This window comes from Myxocyprinus asiaticus, chromosome 19 (assembly GCF_019703515.2).
Source record: "Myxocyprinus asiaticus isolate MX2 ecotype Aquarium Trade chromosome 19, UBuf_Myxa_2, whole genome shotgun sequence".
Taxonomy (NCBI): Eukaryota; Metazoa; Chordata; class Actinopteri; order Cypriniformes; family Catostomidae; genus Myxocyprinus; species Myxocyprinus asiaticus.
In genome coordinates this window covers 607,087-624,869 of record NC_059362.1, presented here as the reverse complement: position 1 = coordinate 624,869, position 17,783 = coordinate 607,087, and the positions used below count along the sequence as shown (strand labels likewise).

Here is a 17,783-nt window from a genome sequence, read left to right as displayed (position 1 = left end):
GATTACCAATAACGTGTAAGAATCTTTTTATACCCCCATCAGCTCAAATGGACTCTTCCATGTTAGTGCTCCCAAAGGGAACCGCACTACAAATACACGAAACTTTGAGCAAAAGTAATCTAACACAGAACTGTCAACGGCACTTTTTTCACTTCAGACAGGTGAGCTGTTACACACAAATTCACAGTTTATAAGCTGCAGTCAAATAATTTGTTCCTCAGATTCCATCTTGAGCTCAATCACAGCTGTTTTTGGGATATTCTTTTACTGTTCGTAAAAGTCTGATCCGCTTAGGCTACTGAAGTCTAATTACTACATATACATGGCCTCTCTAATCATTAAAGTATCAAAATATAGCAACAAGCAGACAATGAAAACACATTTTATTGTATAGTAAGTAGCTGTAGTTAGAAAAGTTATCATTACACATGGACAGAATTTTCTGTGTTTTTTGTCAGCAACACAGACGGCAGACCTTTTTTAACCCATTCATGTCCATAACAGAAACATATTTGCTCACAAGAAGGGACTATCCTTCTGATTTTACGAATGGTTCACAATGTCTTAAAAGTGAGTTGGTGGTAAGAAAGAATGGATGTTTGTTTGGCTACATTTTTGGTACACAATAGCCTATTAGAATACATTGTTTGCCCTCAAACAGACTTTACTCCATTGGATCAGTTAATTTCAATGCATTATCAATGCAACATTCTCAGTGATGATGACAACAATGTCTGTGCTACATTAAGAACTCACTGTAGGGGACTTGCAAGCAATTATGATAAAATATGAACAGTAGTATTTTGATTGTATCATACCTATAATACAATATGATCATATTCAAAAATAATTTACTGTTAATTCTTAGTATTATTTCAGAACTTTTATTGCTGTTATTTATAGTATATAATTCCTACAAAATATTACAAACATCTTCATCACCACAACTAATTTGAGGAGAGCTACTTTTTTCAAGAATCTATTTGTCCTAAAAGTTGATTTGCTCTTCGTAGGTTACATTGTGATTCACATGCATTAAAAATTCACCAGAATGCAGGAAATTACATCTCTGAAACACACGTTTTCTTGGGAAAAATGAAAAAGCAGTACAAATATACAGCTATAAAAGCTAAGCTAAGCTAAACCTGCTCTACTTATGCTTCTGGACCTCAGATAAAATTCTGCCCATGGTTTGGGCCTTATCATGATGACTGACAGCCACTGACAAAGGAAGATGCTAGCTGCCACTGACCAGCCTCTGTTTGAGGCAGCTGCCAAAGTCAATCAAATAAAGTGTGATGATAACAACTTTTGATTCATTATCACAGTTTTATATATTGCAATGCCGAGGAAAGTAATAAATAGCGTATGCTACGTATAGGCTGATATCTTTCAACAATTTTTTTTTAATTTTTTATAATAAATACAGTGTAATATTACGGTGATTACTTGTCTTTTAAATTCTATTACTTCTCAGTGTTTAAATCATGATCATATTAGGGGATCTACATTAATGCTATACCCTTTCCTTTTTCAACCTTGACATTATTATTATGTTGTTGTTTTTTTCTGACCCTGATCAGTATAACACTAGCAGGTCTAGGGCTACAACCTGCAGCACCATCTTCAGGTACATTATCTACAGAGTGCAAAATGACAGGGAGTGAGAGGCTTTAGGCCTTGCTGCTGTTATGTGGAGTAGTACATTTAGGATAAAACAGGAACCAGGAAAAGTGGATGTCTTCACTCTTTAAATGAATTCAGTTAACTGACCATGATTCCATGGAAAGCAATATTGATACTTGGTGGATTATCCTTTTCAAGTACAGTAAATTGTACTTAAATTGAAGCTATTATCAAAACTGTGGTTTACAGTTTAGCGCTTCTCAGGCTAACCAGTTAACTGGTTCTTTTTTTAGCAGTCATTTCAAGTAGGTCTCCTCCAAGCTTTCTAGTTTCAAGTGGTACAGAATCATGATGCTACAGTTTTAAATGGAGCTAGGACAAGAGCACACACCAGTTCTATATGAAGTTCTTGCTTTGGCTTCCAGTTAGTCTGAGTATATAGCCTAATTTAAGATCTTACTATGTCTTTAAGTCATGCACTTTCCCCCAGGCTTTATAAACTCTGCAAAAGAAGAAACGTCCCTTTTTCAGGACACTGTATTTTAAAGATAATTTTGTAAAAATCCAAATAACTTTACAGATCTTTATTGTAAAGGGTTTAAACTATGTTTTCCATGCTTGTTCAATGAACCATAAACAATTAATGAACATGCACCTGTGGAACGGTCGTTAAGACACTAACAGGTTACAGACGGTTGGCAATTAAGGTCACAGTTATAAAAACTTAGGACACTAAAGAGACCTTTCTACTGACTCTGAAAAACACCAAAAGAAAGATGCCCAGGTTCCCTGCTCATCTGCGTGAACATGCCTTAGGCATGCTGCATGGAGGCATGAGGACTGCAGATGTGGCCAGGGCAATAAATGCAGTGTTCGTACTGTGAGACGCCTAAGACAGCGCTACAGGGAGACAGGAAGGACAGCTGATCATCCTCTCAGTGGCAGACCACGTGTAACAACACCTGCACAGGATCAGTACATCCGAATATCATACCTGCGGGATAGGTACAGGATGGCAACAACAAGTGCCCGAGTATCACCAGGAACACACAATCCCTCCATCAGTGCTCAGACTGTCTGCAATAGGATGAGAGAGGCTGGACTGAGGGCTTGTAGGCCTGTTGTAAGGCAGGTCCTTACCAGACATCACCGGCAACAACGTCACCTATGGGCACAAACCCACCTTCGGGTGATGGTCGGACTCGCGTTTATCGTCAAAGGAATGAGCATTACACCAAGGCCTATACTCTGGAGCGGGATCGATTTGGAGGTGGAGGGTCCGTCATGGTCTGGGGCGGTGTGTCACAGCATCATCGGACTGAGCTTGTTGTCATTGCAGGCAATCTCAACGCTGTGCGTTACAGGGAAGACATCCTCCTCCCTCATGTGGTACCCCTTCTGCAGGCTCATCCTGGCATAACCCTCCAGCATGACAATGCCACCAGCCATACTGCTCGTTCTGTGCATGATTTCCTGCAAGACAGGAATGTGTTCTGCCATGGCCAGCGAAGAGCCCAGATCTCAATCCCATTGAGCACGTCTGGGACCTGTTGGATCAGAGGGTGAGGGCTAGGGCCATTCCCTCTAGAAATGTCCGGGAACTTGCAAGTGCCTTGGTGGAAGAGTAGGGTAACATCTCACAGCAAGAACTGGCAAATCTGGTGCAGTCCATGAGGAGGAGATGCACAGCAGTACTTAATGCAGCTGGTGGCCACATCAGATACTGACTGTTACTTTTGATTTTGACCCCCCCTTTCTTCAGGGACACATTATTCCATTTCTGTTAGTCACATGTCTGTGAAACTTGTTCAGTTTATGTCTTAGTTGTTGAATCTTTTTATGTTCATACAAATATTTACACATGTTAAGTTTGCTGAAAATAAAAGCAGTTGAAAGTGAGAGGACATTTCTTTTTTTGCTGAGTTTAGTTGATATGCTGCCAAAATATGTTTCTTGTAGAGCCTTCGGATCCAGAGACTTACTGATCACAATGACAACACATCAGACCAACTGGGAACCCACCTTCTGCATTTTTGTACTCTAACTCTTTAATATAATCTCTCTGGATCTGATGACAGAAACATCAGTTGAGGTTTTTAATCACTGGTTTAAACTCAACAAAGCTTTTTCTTTAGCATAATCCATAATATACATGATTCCCACTGTATTAAGAGATCTCAGTACATATTTTCCAAAATATTATTACTTAATGATTTTAATTGTGAATCTTCTTTTAATGTTTTTATACTTTCACTGTCTATTATCTTCACTTTTTGTTTTATTACCTTCTTATATTATACTGTAAAACTTTCTATGAGTACTGGTTTTGTTTTTCCATGCATGTCAACCAGCACCCATTTGCTGACATTTGCTCATGTCAATAAGCATCTGCTGTACTAGTGAATAGTAATTCTAATGAGTTTCTGAAGTGTTTCTACAACTCCTGTATATAGCTAAATATCCTCATGACAGTCTGCTTGCTGCAATTCGGCCACCTCCTGCAGTATGTTTCCCACAATTCAGTAGTCACAGGAGACTAACTGGAACTCTTTGCCAATTTCACACAGCTTTTATGTCTGTATTGTTAATGTCCTCTGTCAGCATGGTATATATAAAACAGTTTTCCATGTTTCTTCATTACTTGTTACCTCAGACAGAAGACCTTATCCAGCGATTGGACAAAATCCTGTCAGTGCCCGGAACTGTAGCTGAAAAGCAGCTTTTCATTACAGAGGTCATTTTGAGGTGAGCTAATGAGGATATGTACCAAATTAACAATTATTACAAGAATTTCATTTGCAGCAAAGAAAATGATAAGCGAGTAATACACCACAAGTACAACAAAATGTAAGCATGACTTTCTACTTAATCTCTAATTTTTGGAATCCAAACTGCAGTGCTTCAGTACAAGTATCAATTTAAGTGAAATCATAAAAGACAGAAACCTTCAATGTGGTTAAAGCTGTCAATTTTTCACATTATTATTACTGTTTTTATAGGTTTTGATTCAGTGGTTGCAGAGCAACAGCATGTGGCGATACCAGGCAGAATCTGTGCTTCTGAAGAGCACATCTTCCAAAGGGAAAAAAAAAGGTACAGGACTTTGTTTGCATTGTGGGTGTGCATACCTACTAAATCCATTCTGCCAGTTGTGACAAGTGGTTTTCCAGGTCAAGTTGACATCACTAATGACATAATGTGGCATTTTTTACCCCCAGTGCTGCAGAGATGAGAACAGGTGCTACAGAAAGCACAGAAGAGGTTAGACATTTTCAATAAAAAACTTTTAAATATTAAAGCAGTGTATGTGTTGAAGCCAGAGATGCAGTGGCTTTTTCAACAAAAAAGCAGTATATTTCCTCATCCACCAGAAAACTAATCTGTTTTGATGAAAGTACTATTAATTCTCACTACGAGATGCAATACACAACAACAATGTTGTTGCTGTTTCAAGCCCACTTGCTCAAGGGCAACACCTGATGGTGGAAGTCATACAGCACATTCTCAAACATCAGATTCATTCATTTTAATTATGACCCTTGAAGCTTTGATCTGAGTTTTAGCAGAGTATTTTAAATGCATTGCATGCAAAGGAATAAAATAGAGATGAATATAAACCTGGTAGATGAATTAAGTAGAATTTTTGTATACAAAAATAAAAAATGGGCAACTGTGGGCTCCCTGATAAACGATACATAACAGTTCACACGCAGCAGGAAATGCAAAATCAGTAAACAAACAACCTTAAATGTCATTTAGCCTTTCACATAAGATATCATAAAAAAGTATTGTCTGTTGCATGATCATAAGACCATACAGCGTCACTTCGTTACTGTAATATAAAGCAGCTTTTGTGCACTCACTGGACATATTTAATAACAGTGATGCATATTGATCAAGCTCTGGCTAGAGATTTGTTGCCACCATTTGCTAAGTATTTTACATAAGGTAAATCTGATTTAGGCTCTCAATGGAAAATGTCCTGGTTACTTGCGTAACCTCCATTCCCTGATGGAGGGAACAAGACGTTGTGTCGATGTAGTGACACTAGGGGTCACTCTTGGGAACCCAAAACACCTCTGGTCTTTGAAAAAAGGCCAGTGAAAATTGGCGAGTGGTATTTGCATACCACTCCCCCGAACATACGGGTATAAAAGGAGCTGGTATGCAACCACTCATTCAGGTTTTGTGCTGAGGAGCCAAGACAAGGTCCTGGCCATTTCAGTGGGTAGTCCAGCATTGTGGCAGGAGGAACACAAAGTCTCATTCCCTCCATCAGGGAACGGAGGTTACGCAAGTAACCAGGATGTTCCCTATCTGTCACTCACTTGACGTTGTGTCGATGTAGTGACACTAGGGGTCCCTATACGAAATGCCACAACTGGCTGAACTGTGGAGTCTCCACTCTCCCCTGAGGTTAACCTGTTGTGACAGCGCGTCCGCTGCAGTGTTGAGGTCGCCCAGGATGTGAGTGGCTCGCAGCGACTTGAGGACTCCAGAGGAGGAGACGGCGGGCGAGTTGTGACATACTACGGGAGTGTAAACCGCCTTGACGGTTGATGTATGCCACCATTGTTGTAGGTCCGAACTAACACATGCTTGCCCTGCATCAACAGCCGAAACCTCCGTAGGGTGAGCAGAATTGCCAACAACTCGAGGCAGTTGATGTGCCAATGCAGCCGCGGGCCCGTCCAGGAGACCTGCTCTAGGGGAACGCCTGCCGTAGAAATGTGAGGTCGGTCCAAGGGCTGAAGAGTCGGTGACAGACTGACGTGATGGCCACGCGATGTGTCCCGCGGCACCATGCCCATCTTGGGACTCGAGTCTGGAGCCAGTGCTGAAGCGGTCTCGTATGCATCAACCCGAGTGGAGTGGCCACGGCTGAGGATGCCATATGCCCCAGGAGCCTCTGAAACAGTTTCAGTGGAACCACTGTCTTCTGTCTGAACGGCATCAAACAGGTCAGCACCGACTGTGCGTGCTCGTTCATGAGGCGTGCCGTCATCGAGACTGAATCCAACTCCAAGCCGAGAGAAGAGATGCTCTGAACCGGGAGGAGCTTGCTCTTTCCCCAGTTGACCCGAAGCCCTAGTCGGCTGAGGTGCGAGAGCACCAGGTCCCTATGTGCACACAACACATCCCAAGAGTGAGCTAGGATTAGCCAATCATCGAGATAGTTGAGGATGCGAATGCCCACTTCCCTTAACGGGGCAAGGGCTGCCTCTGCGACCTTCATGAAGACGCGAGGGGACAAGGACAGGCCGAAAGGGAAGACCTTGTACTGATACGCCCGACCCTCGAATGCAAACCACAGGAAGGGTCTGTGTCGAGGTAGAATCGAGACGTGGAAGTACACGTCCTTCAGGTCTACCGCCGCGAACCAATCTTGATGCCGGATGCTCGCTAGAATGCATTTTTGCGTCAGCATCTTGAACGGGAGTCTGTGTAAAGCCCGGTTCAGTACTCGCAGGTCCAAGATTGGCCGCCACCCACCGCCTTTATTCGGTACAATGAAGTAGGGGCTGTAAAACCCCTTCTTCATCTTGGCCGGAGGGACAGGTTCTATCACACCCGTCCGTAGGAGGGTAGGGATTTCCACGCGCAAGGTAGCGGTGTTCTCACCCTTCACCACGGTGAAGTGGACGCCGCTGAACCTGGGCAGACGCCTGGCGAACTGAATCGCGTAGTTGTGTCGGACAGTCCGGACCAGCCATCGTGACGGGTTGGAAAGCGCAAGCCAAGCATCCAAGCTCCGGGCGAGGAGGACCAAGGGGACAGTCTCGTCGGATGAACCGGCGGGTGGGGCCATGCGGCGGGGCGGAGCCTGAGGTGCCACGCCGTGTCGTGGCCATGCTGAGTTCAGGAACATCGAAGCACTTACCTGGCTCCTTGTGACCACCCCCGGAACAGCTTGGGACGGGGGAGGAAGAGGCCTGTCCTCGTGACCCGTGGAGACTGTCACATCGGGGGCGGATTTGTGCCACAGCTGGGCGCGCAGGGGCGGGGAGACCACCGCTGGAGCACCAAACCTGCCAAAATGGAATGGTGGACGGTGGTCGTGATGACGGCCGTGCGCACCGGGTATGTGACCCAGGGAACAAGGAAACCGCTCTTTTGCTGAACTCTGCATGCGGCGAAATTAAATGAAAAGGTAACAAAAGATTCTCCTCCCGGCCCTCCACCGGGGGATGGAGTGGTCTGCTTACCAGCTCCAGAGCAGCGGGTTTCGTCATCCCTGGGTCGCCCATCTCACGGGCGCTTCGAAGCCTTTCGCGGGTTCTTGGCAGCCGGCCGTGAGACGGGTGGCGTCAGCTTCCTGCGGTGGGCTCCACACCGGGGCCGGGCCGTGGGGGCAGGCTGCAGCGGAGCCGGTGCAGTCACCGCAGGGGGACGCCCTTGGTGACGAGCAGACGGGGTGCAGGATCTTGAGCCGCACCGGGGCAGGATGTGCCGGATAGCCTCCGTCTGCTGCTTTACCGCCGAGAACTGCTGGACAAAGTCCTCGACGTTGTTGGTGAACAGGCTAACCTGGGAAATGGGGATGCCAAGGAACCGTGCCTTGTCGGCCTCTTCCATCTCGACCAGGTTGAGCCAAAGGAGGCGCTCCTGGACCACCAAGGTGGACTTCGCCGCACCGTGACCTTTGTCGCCCGGAGGGCGAGGTCGGTCGCCGAGCGCAGCTCCTGCATCAATCCCGGGGAGGAACTACCCTTGTGCAGTTCTTTTAGCTCCTTGGCTTGATGGACTTGCAGGAGAGCCATGGGATGCAGGGCAGAGGCAGCTTGCCCAGCGGCACCATAGGCATTTGCCGTCAGGGACGACGTAAACCTACAGGCCTTGGACGGGTGCTTTGGGCGCCCGCACCACGTGGCGGTGCTCTGCAGGCATAGGTGCACCGCGAGCGCCTTATCCACCGGGGGAATAGCCCTTGGCCGCCCCACCATCGAGGGCAGTGAGGGCGGGGGAGCTGAAAGATCGGGACCGGGCAGTAAAAGATTGAAAAACACGTTCGGTGTGAACAGCCCCTTATTCTCATAACACACACTAGCTGAAGTTTCTTAAAGTTACTTCCCAAAAAGACATTTGATTGTAGTTAAATATCCACGTTATCCCGCACTTTTTGTTCTATGTTCGTAAATATGCCGATACTGTTTCACTGTGTGAGAAACACTCCTAAATGATTCAGTGAGAGAACGAATTCACTCTGAACGAATTGTACTTAATCACGAATCGATTCAGATCGTTCTGCAAGCAATTGGCCAATTCACTGAAAAGAACCAGTTCAAAAGAATGATTCATTTGCTAACCGTGCGTTGCTAGTTATTTTACTAGCTTTTTACACTTCATGATTACCGAAATATTCTGTGAGAATAATACAAATATAATATTCTCACAGTTCATATAGTGAAGGCGATTTGAATCAAATCAAAAAGGTCATTGTGACGTCACAACTGGAATAGAATATTTGGAGAGTATAAAAGGGAGTGCAGAAGTTCACATTAGTTATTCTGTATCTGATCTTCAGCTCGTCTGACGATGTAAGTAGGCTGTAACACAGTTTTTTTTAATAAACATGTATACAATTTAAATAAAAACAATTGATAATTTACTCTAAAAAGTGCCATAACCATTAATTTAAAAGTGCTAAAATACTTTATTTGAATATACTTTATGTAAATGTACATACACAGATAAATATATTCAAATATATCTGAGTGCATGCGAGTGTAATTTATATTATTGTAATATGAGTTAATATTAATAATTAATAATATTAAGCAAGCTGTGCATACGTGAAGTAATTTTTTATGAATTGCATTTTATATGTATTTATATGTATATTTATATGTATATGGAGAAATGATTAGAGCGAATTTCAATCAAAAGTGATCATCCCTATGCCCTGCTCACTACGAAAGACAGAGCTCTTGATGTGGGCACTATGAAGGGAGCATGGCATTACAGTTTAAATACAGTCTTCAGTAAAAGTCTTGAAAAAATGCACCTTTTGTTTGGAACAAACCTTCAAGTGTCGTCCCCTTCCCGAGGTGCCCTTCAAGGAAAATGCCCTTAGTCACATCATTGACCCTTAGCAGGGGAATGTTAAACACTTGTCTCAATGTATGTATTGCATAAGATGCAATGTACAATGAGATTACAGTTGATCTCATATAGAAACACGTTCCTGAACTAACAAATGTCAATAATAAGACTGAAGTTCACTTCATTAAAACATTTCTAAAAAGTCATGTTTTCTTTCTCTCACAGTGTTTTACAGCATTACAACGTATCCATCATTGTTAGCATGGCACCCATGCCCATCTATTTTCCACAGTCGGCACCATACTGTGGCATTTTTGCCGCCGAACTAATGGGGTCTCCTCAGTCTCCATCCTCTGTTCCACCTGTTAGGGAGAGGAGACGGGTAAACAAACTGCTTTTATCTTATTCTGTGTCTTATATGTTCATGTAAAGCAGCATGTAAATTGGATTGTGTTATGTGTATTATGTGATACCGAAACTTTGCAAAGAAATAAAGTTGTGTAAGTTTTATACTGTATAGGGGAGACTGGGGCTAGTTGTCACACTTTTTTCCTACTGTGAATATTGCCATGGGAGGTTTATTTTTGTAAGCCAATTTCTATATAGGTAGGCATACACCTCAAAGTCTCGAATGTTGATGTTAAACATTTGTAAACAGCAAAGGGTACACAGTAAAACAAATATGAAACAATTCATGAAACAGCAAAATGTAAAAGGTAACAAATAAAACAAAAAAAAGGTAATAAACCATTATTCTGGCCAAAAGAAATTGTAACCATAGATTTACACATGTGACGACTTACCCCCATTTTAAATGTGTTTATTTTTGACATTTTAGTTTGGAGGATATAATTCACCAACAATTATTTTAATTTAAGGCGATGTAGGTGTGTGTGTGTGTGTGTTTAACGGCTTGAGTTAATACTAAACAGGAAGCACACTGTTAAAAAATAACGGTAAATGCACGGCAGCACGGGGTGCCAAATGTTTACCATTAACTGAAATGTTTAAATTGTCATTTCAAACAGCGTGCTGAAACTGCAAGTTGAAATGATATGTTTAAAATGTATATTGCATAAAATAAAATTATTTGTTTTGACTGTTCATTTAAAAAACAAACATTTGTAGACCATTAATTAAAAAAACATGTTTTTACTGTAAATAGAAATAACACGGTTACACCATTCATAAACAACAACATGTTTTTACTTTAATTACTGTCCCTCGCCAACAAATACATTTGAGTTTTTTAACACTAAGAGTTAAAGTAGGTTTACTCCACCATGAATTTTAAACTTTACATTTCAGGAGCTTTTAAGCTCAAGCTCCACTCCACATCACAGTGGTAACCCCCAAAACTCCAACGTTACGGAAACTCTTCTAAATCTCAACATAAAAGAACATGAAATACTTACAAATACCCCCCTTTATTCATATTGCATAAAACACATAAAATAGCTCATAATTTCAACATTTACTCTCCCCATCGAGTCTCATGCAAAGCATGCTAGGGGGAAAATCTATGGCGAAATACCGTAAATTTACATTTCACTACCATTTATATTATTAAATGTTATAAACTTAATATATCAGCCTTCTTGAACTACAAAGATCTGTTATTCACTTAGTACACACCATAGTAACAACAGAAGGCCACATGAGGACTTAAAGTTCCTCAAGTGTGACTCTTCCAGGATCAATAATTAATACACATGTATAGACACAAACACCATCAGGGTAACACATGTGACTCTAAAATAATGTAACAAACATTTAACTAAACTACATCAAACATAACATAGACCCCAATGTACATAACGGATATTAAAGAATAAGAAGAAACAACTATTTCCATAAAATATTAAATGTGTTGGCTCACGCAGGGACTTCTGGGAATGCCGAATTATGTTTTCACCGTACTTTTAACAATAGCTTACCGTAAAAGTACATGTTTTCTTTTGTCAGACATAATATACATTTTTACCATTAATTAAATGGTACTTTTACATCTAAAAACATTTCTTAACAATATTTGACTCAGGGTTTGTACAAGGTGCTTGAAGTGCTTGAATTTGGCTTTTTCAAATTTAAGTCCTGGAAAACCCTTGAAAATAGCCATTTTTACCAAGAGGTGCTTAAAAAGTTCTTGAATTATAGAAAATCTTAAAATACGTTGCTTAAATCATTTAATAAATGAAATGTATTTATTTATTTTTGGAAAAACACGACGACAGACCACTAGACCACTGCTGAAGCAGGCAGCGCATAGATGGCTTTTGGCAGCGCTGTTCAGATTGGGCCAATCACAATCAAGTGTTACTGGAGGATTTAAAAAATAAATACTTTATAGATACTGCAGTGGTGGATTTAACAAGTATGTATTCTTGTAACTATCAGTTTTAATTGCAATTTACTCTCCAGAGTGAAAAAATGAGATGAGATGTAAAACGTTGAATGATTTGAATGCAGATCAATGGAGGATTCAGTTTTGTGAGTCGTCTAGCGCCCCCTTCTGTAAAGAAAGCTTTGTGTCTCACAAAATAGGTTCCCTATCTGTCACTCACTCGATGATGGTGTCGATGTAGTGACACTAGGGGTCACTCTTGGGAGCCCGAGACACCTCTGGTCTTTGATAAAAGGCCAATGAAAATTGGCAAGTGGTATTTGCATGCCACTCCCCCGAACATACGGGTATAAAAGGAGCTGGTATGCAACCACTCATTCAGATTTTCTCTTCGGAGCCGAACGGTCATGCTCATTGAGCTGAATACTACTGTTCATTCACCTCTGCTGGATCTGATGGCGCATTTCAGCGGCTTCTCCCTCCTCTGCACTGGTGCACTGCAGAGAACGCCCCTGGGCGCTTCAGCAGAAAAACTAGAGAGTATATTTTCTGAAAGAGCATTTTTCCCCTCTAAAAGAGTATATATTTCTCTAAAAGAGCACACACACGGAACGTCTTTTTAAAGACACGTCTTTTTAAAGATGCTTTTCCGATTGTGTGTTATTTCTGGTTGTGCTCATTATCTCTCGCCTTCTAACTGTTACAATCACTGTCTTTCGTGTCTGGGCACTGCTCACGCAGAGACAGCGTTCGTGGATGGTCATGTTCTCATTGCAAGAATATGTCCATGGCAACGTTGCGGTCGCGGCTCGCCTTCGTAAGAAAGCGAGCCACCCCAGAGGCTCCCGCCTCGGTCCTTTTACCCACGGGTTTGAGGCCAGCGTGGCTAGCACTGGGGGCGATTTGGGGACCCCAATGGGACCGCCTCTGCTGGGTATCCCCCCGCGGACCTCCCATTCCCCAGCACGCTTGTCTGCCCCGATCGGGCTTCCGGGTGAGTCCGCCGGCTCGTCTCATGGCAAGTTCGACCTCTTATTCGGAGCCCGCGAAAGTGATGAGCTCTCGAGCGCAGCATCGGAGAGCGGGCTCGTCCAGACGGAAGCCTCAGCTGGGCTCCTCCCTTCGGGGTCGATCACCCAGTCACAGGCTGACGCGGAGATGACGACATGCTTTCCCGGGCAGCCGCGAGCGTCGGTTAGAGTGGATTTCCCGCTCTTCCCTGAAACCTCGCGGCTCGGTGATTGATTTCTGGACTCGCGGCGCCGCTCAAAGCCACGCCCCGCCCCCGTTCCTTTCTTCCCGGAAGTGCATGAAGAGCTGACAAGGTTATGGGAGGCACTTTTTACTGCCCGGTCCCGATCTTTTCAGCTTCCCCGCTCTCACTACCCTCGATGGTGGGGCGGCCAAGGGTTATTCGGCAATCCCCCGGTGGATAAAGGTGCTCGCGGTGCACCTATGCCTGCAGAGCGCCGCCACCTGGCACGGGTGCCCAAAGCCCCCGTCCAAGGCCTGTAGGTTTACGTCGTCTCTGACGGCCAAGGCTTACGGTGCCACTTGACAAGCCGCCTGAGCCCTGCACTCCATGGCTCTCCTGCAAGTCCGCCAAGGTGCTAAAGGAACTGCACAAGGGTAGTTCCACCCCGGGATTGATGCAGAAACTGTGCTCGGCGACCGACCTCGCTCTCCGAGCGACGGAGGTCACGGCGCGGTCTCTCGGGCGGACGATGGCCACACTAGTGGTCCAGCAGTGCCACCTTTGGCTCAACCAGGTCGAGATGGGTGAGGCCGACAAGACACGATTCCTTGCTGCCCCCATTTCCCAGGCGGGCCTATTCGGCGACACCGAGGACTTTGCCCAGCAGTTCTCGATGGTAGAGCAGTAGATGGATGCTAGCCGGTATATCCTGCCCCGGCGCGGCTCAAGATCCCGCACCCCATCTACTCATCGCCAAGGGTGTCCCCCTGCGGTGACTGCACCGGCTTCGCCACAGCCCGCCCCTTCGGCCCGGCCCCGGCGTGGAGCCCACCGCAGGAAGCAGACGCCACCTGTGATAGGATGCCACCTGTGCAACAAGTCCAGTCATGAAATTTCCTCGCTACTAAATATTCCACAGTCAACTGTCAGTGGTATTATAACAAAGTGGAAGTGATTGGGAATGACAGCAACTCAGCCACAAAGTGGTAGGCCACGTAAAATGACAGAGCGGGGTCAGCGGATGCTGAGGCGCATAGTGCGCAGAGGTCGCCAACTTTCTGCAGAGTCAATCGCTACAGACCTCCAAAGTTCATGTGGCCTTCAGATTAGCTCAAGAACAGTGCTTAGAGAGCTTCATGGAATGGGTTTCCATGGCCGAGCAGCTGCATCCAAGCCATACATCACCAAGTGCAATGCAAAGCGTCGGATGCAGTGGCGCCACTGGACTCTAGAGCAGTGGAGACGCGTTCTCTGGAGTGACGAATCACGCTTCTCCATCTGGCAATCTGATGGATGAGTCTGGGTTTGGCGGTTGCCAGGAGAACGGTACTTGTCTGACTGCATTGTGCCAACTGTGAAGTTTGGTGGAGGGGGGATTATGGTGTGGGGTTGTTTTTCAGGAGATGGGCTTGGCCCCTTAGTTCCAGTGAAAGGAACTCTGAATGCTTCAGCATACCAAGAGATTTTGGACAATTCCATGCTCCCAACTTTGTGGGAACAGTTTGGGGATGGCCCCTTCCTGTTCCAACATGACTGCGCACCAGTGCACAAAGCAAGGTCCATAAAGACATGGATGAGTGAGTTTGGTGTGGAAGAACTTGACTGGCCTGCACAGAGTCCTGACCTCAACCCGATAGAGCACCTTTGGGATGAATTAGAGCGAAGACTGCGAGCCAGACCTTCTCGTCCAACATCAGTGTCTGACCTCACAAATGCGCTTCTGGAATAATGGTCAAATATTCCCATAAACACACTCCTAAACCTTGTGGAAAGCCTTCCCAGAAGAGTTGAAGCTGTTATAGCTGCAAAGGGTGGGCCGACGTCATATTAAACCCTATGGATTAAGAATGGGATGTCACTTAAGTTCATATGCGTCTAAAGGCAGATGAGCGAATACTTTTGGCAATATAGTGTGTATATATATATATATATATATATTATTTTTTTATTTTTTTTTTTAAGTAATTTTATAACCTAACCTTTAATGATATGAAAAGGCTTGGCTCTGTTTTGCAATTTTTTTAGAAAATATATTTGAAATTGTTAATTGCCTGAAAAAAATCCTTGTTCCCTTCATCTGGTACACCACTTCTATGACATGTAAAGTTATTTATGTATTTATTTTGTACTTATTTTTAATAAAAGCATTAGTGCAAGGCCAAATAAGTGTGCAAAAAACCAAAACAAAATTATTATTAATAATTTAAATAATTTAAAGAGTGTTTGATTTCATGGCATTGGTGTTATCAATGTACATTTGTTTTATATATACTAAAAGTAGTGGAAAATAATTAAGGCCAAAGTTCAGAGGCTGCTTAAATATGCATATAGTGATTTTTCCCAGCATGTTAAAAAGTTATTAATTCACATTTTAACTAATATTTTCCACACAAAAATATTTGGTGTTGTACCCCATTTAACCCTCAAAATTTGGTGTTGTAACCAATTTTACCCTCGTTAGTGTTAACTTAGTGTTAACTTTCTTCGTTCATGAAACAAAATTAAATAATAAAAGAAAAAACAACAGCCAAGTTGTCCTTTATGAATAAAAATGGATGTCAACATGTTACAAAATATTTACCCTCAGAATTTATAGGAAAAAACTTCAATATTTTGTAAGTTGGAAAGTCAAAAATTTTTGAGAATGACCCATTTGCAATTCACATAAATCTGTTGTGTGACTTTAGAAAACATGAAACACAGCACGAGTCATATGGACTACTGTTTACGGACCCAGTTATTCACTTTTGTTGGAAAGCGAAGTGCATTTTAAGGGAGCACACTACAATTGCACATCAATTTCATCATGAATGAACCAAGAATTGTTACTGTGAGAATATGTATTTAAAGATGCTCATTGTTGTACTTGTAATAAGTGGTGTTTTATAAAAATAAATTAACTGAATGGTTAAAATATTTTATTTAAAATTAACAAAAATAATTTGTTTTAATGAAATCTCGAGCATAGTCCTTGAAAACAAATAAAAATATGCTTGAAAAGTCCTTGAATGTCCTTGAATTTAACTTTGAGCATCTGTACGAATGCTGTTTACTGTAAAATGACATGTATTGTCTTATTAAATATATATATATATATATATATATATATATATATATATATATATATATATATATATATATTTTACTGTAGCATTTTTACAGTATTTTATGTTAAATTATGGACTTTTTTAACAGTTATAGATATCTTAACACAAATGGATTAAGTAAACATACATTTTAAATTTGTACAGTAAGTGTATTTCACCAAGTGATATTGCGTTGCTTTCATTTTAATGAAGTAAACTGAACAAACAGCAAAAATCAATTTTACTTTGGAGTTTACTAAACTCCCAGTACATTTTGACACTCAAAATTATTTGTTGAGTTTTGACATATGAGTACAGCATAAACGCAATATCTTGTGTTGCAAATGAAGCATCAAATAAAGTTCAATACATAACTTTATAAGTAAAATCATTTTTTTCAAGGAGCAATATTTGCTGAAAATGTAAATTTGGCACTTTTATTACAAAATGTGAAATTTATGTTAAATTATACTGTGTTTATATATATATATATATATATATATATATATATATATATATATATATATATATATATATATATATATATATTTGTACACTGGAAGAAATATTTTTTTACAAACATCTCAGGTTAGAATGACATTTTCACATGTAAAAAACATGACACTTACATTCATTTAAAGCAGAATTCCTGTTTTCAGTAACACATAATCAGTTAAATATTAGACAAAATGTAAATTTGGTGTAAATAAATTTATTTATGGGGAATTAAACACTTTTATTGAAAAATGGGGAATGAATGTTAAGTTATACTGTATTTTCTCTTTAAAAATAAATTTATTTTCTTAAAGTGCAGTCATAGATGCTGGTACTTTATCAGTCAATTCTGTTTATGTTTGTTGTTTCTTAGATTTCCATTAAAGATCCCATGCAGGACGGCAAAGACATTATGGAGGCAATATTTTCAGGGAGCTGGAAATTAAGCCCACTTGGACTACTGCAGCCAGAGGTTCCAACCTCAGACATGCAAATGGCTCCAGGTATGGTAGCCTCCATGCCTGCCTCATCAGTTGAGGCAGAAGAACCACCTGGCCCCTCAGCTGAGCCAGAGCTGAAACAAGTGCTGGAGCCTGAGCTAGAGCTGGAGACCGAGCCGGAGCCTGAGCTGGAGACAGAACTGGAGACCGAGCCAGAGACGGAGCCCGTGCCGAAGTCAGAGCCAAAGCTAGAGCCTGAGCCAGAGACTGAGTCCGAGCTGAAGCTAGAGCCAGAGCCAAAGCCAGAGCTGGAGACTGAGCTGGAGACCGAGCCGGAGCCGGAGACCGAGCCGAAGCCAAAGCCGGAGACGAAGCCAGAGCTGGAGACCGAGCAGGAGCCAGAGAGAGAGCCGAAGCCAGAGCCGGATACGAAGCCAGAGCTGGAGACCGAGCAGGAGCCAGAGACAGAGCCAAAGCCAGAGCCAAAGCCAGAGCAGGAGACTGAGCCAGAGCCGGAGACCGAGCCAGAGCCAAAGCAGGAGTCAGAGAGTTAG

The 17,783-nt window shown here is 42.6% G+C and overlaps 1 protein-coding gene across 1 annotated transcript in view; it reads left to right on the top strand.

Annotated features, from left to right (window-relative positions):
- LOC127410285 (protein TsetseEP-like) overlaps nt 1-17,783 on the top strand; it is an 18,946-nt gene extending 1,163 nt beyond the window's left edge. Inside the window, exons 2-6 of the mRNA XM_051645473.1 lie at nt 4,280-4,371; nt 4,626-4,717; nt 4,844-4,887; nt 9,895-10,051; nt 17,163-17,783. Coding sequence (XP_051501433.1) covers nt 9,932-10,051; nt 17,163-17,783 — 741 coding nt within the window. The 5' untranslated portion in view covers nt 4,280-4,371; nt 4,626-4,717; nt 4,844-4,887; nt 9,895-9,931. The remainder of the gene's footprint in view (nt 1-4,279; nt 4,372-4,625; nt 4,718-4,843; nt 4,888-9,894; nt 10,052-17,162) is intronic.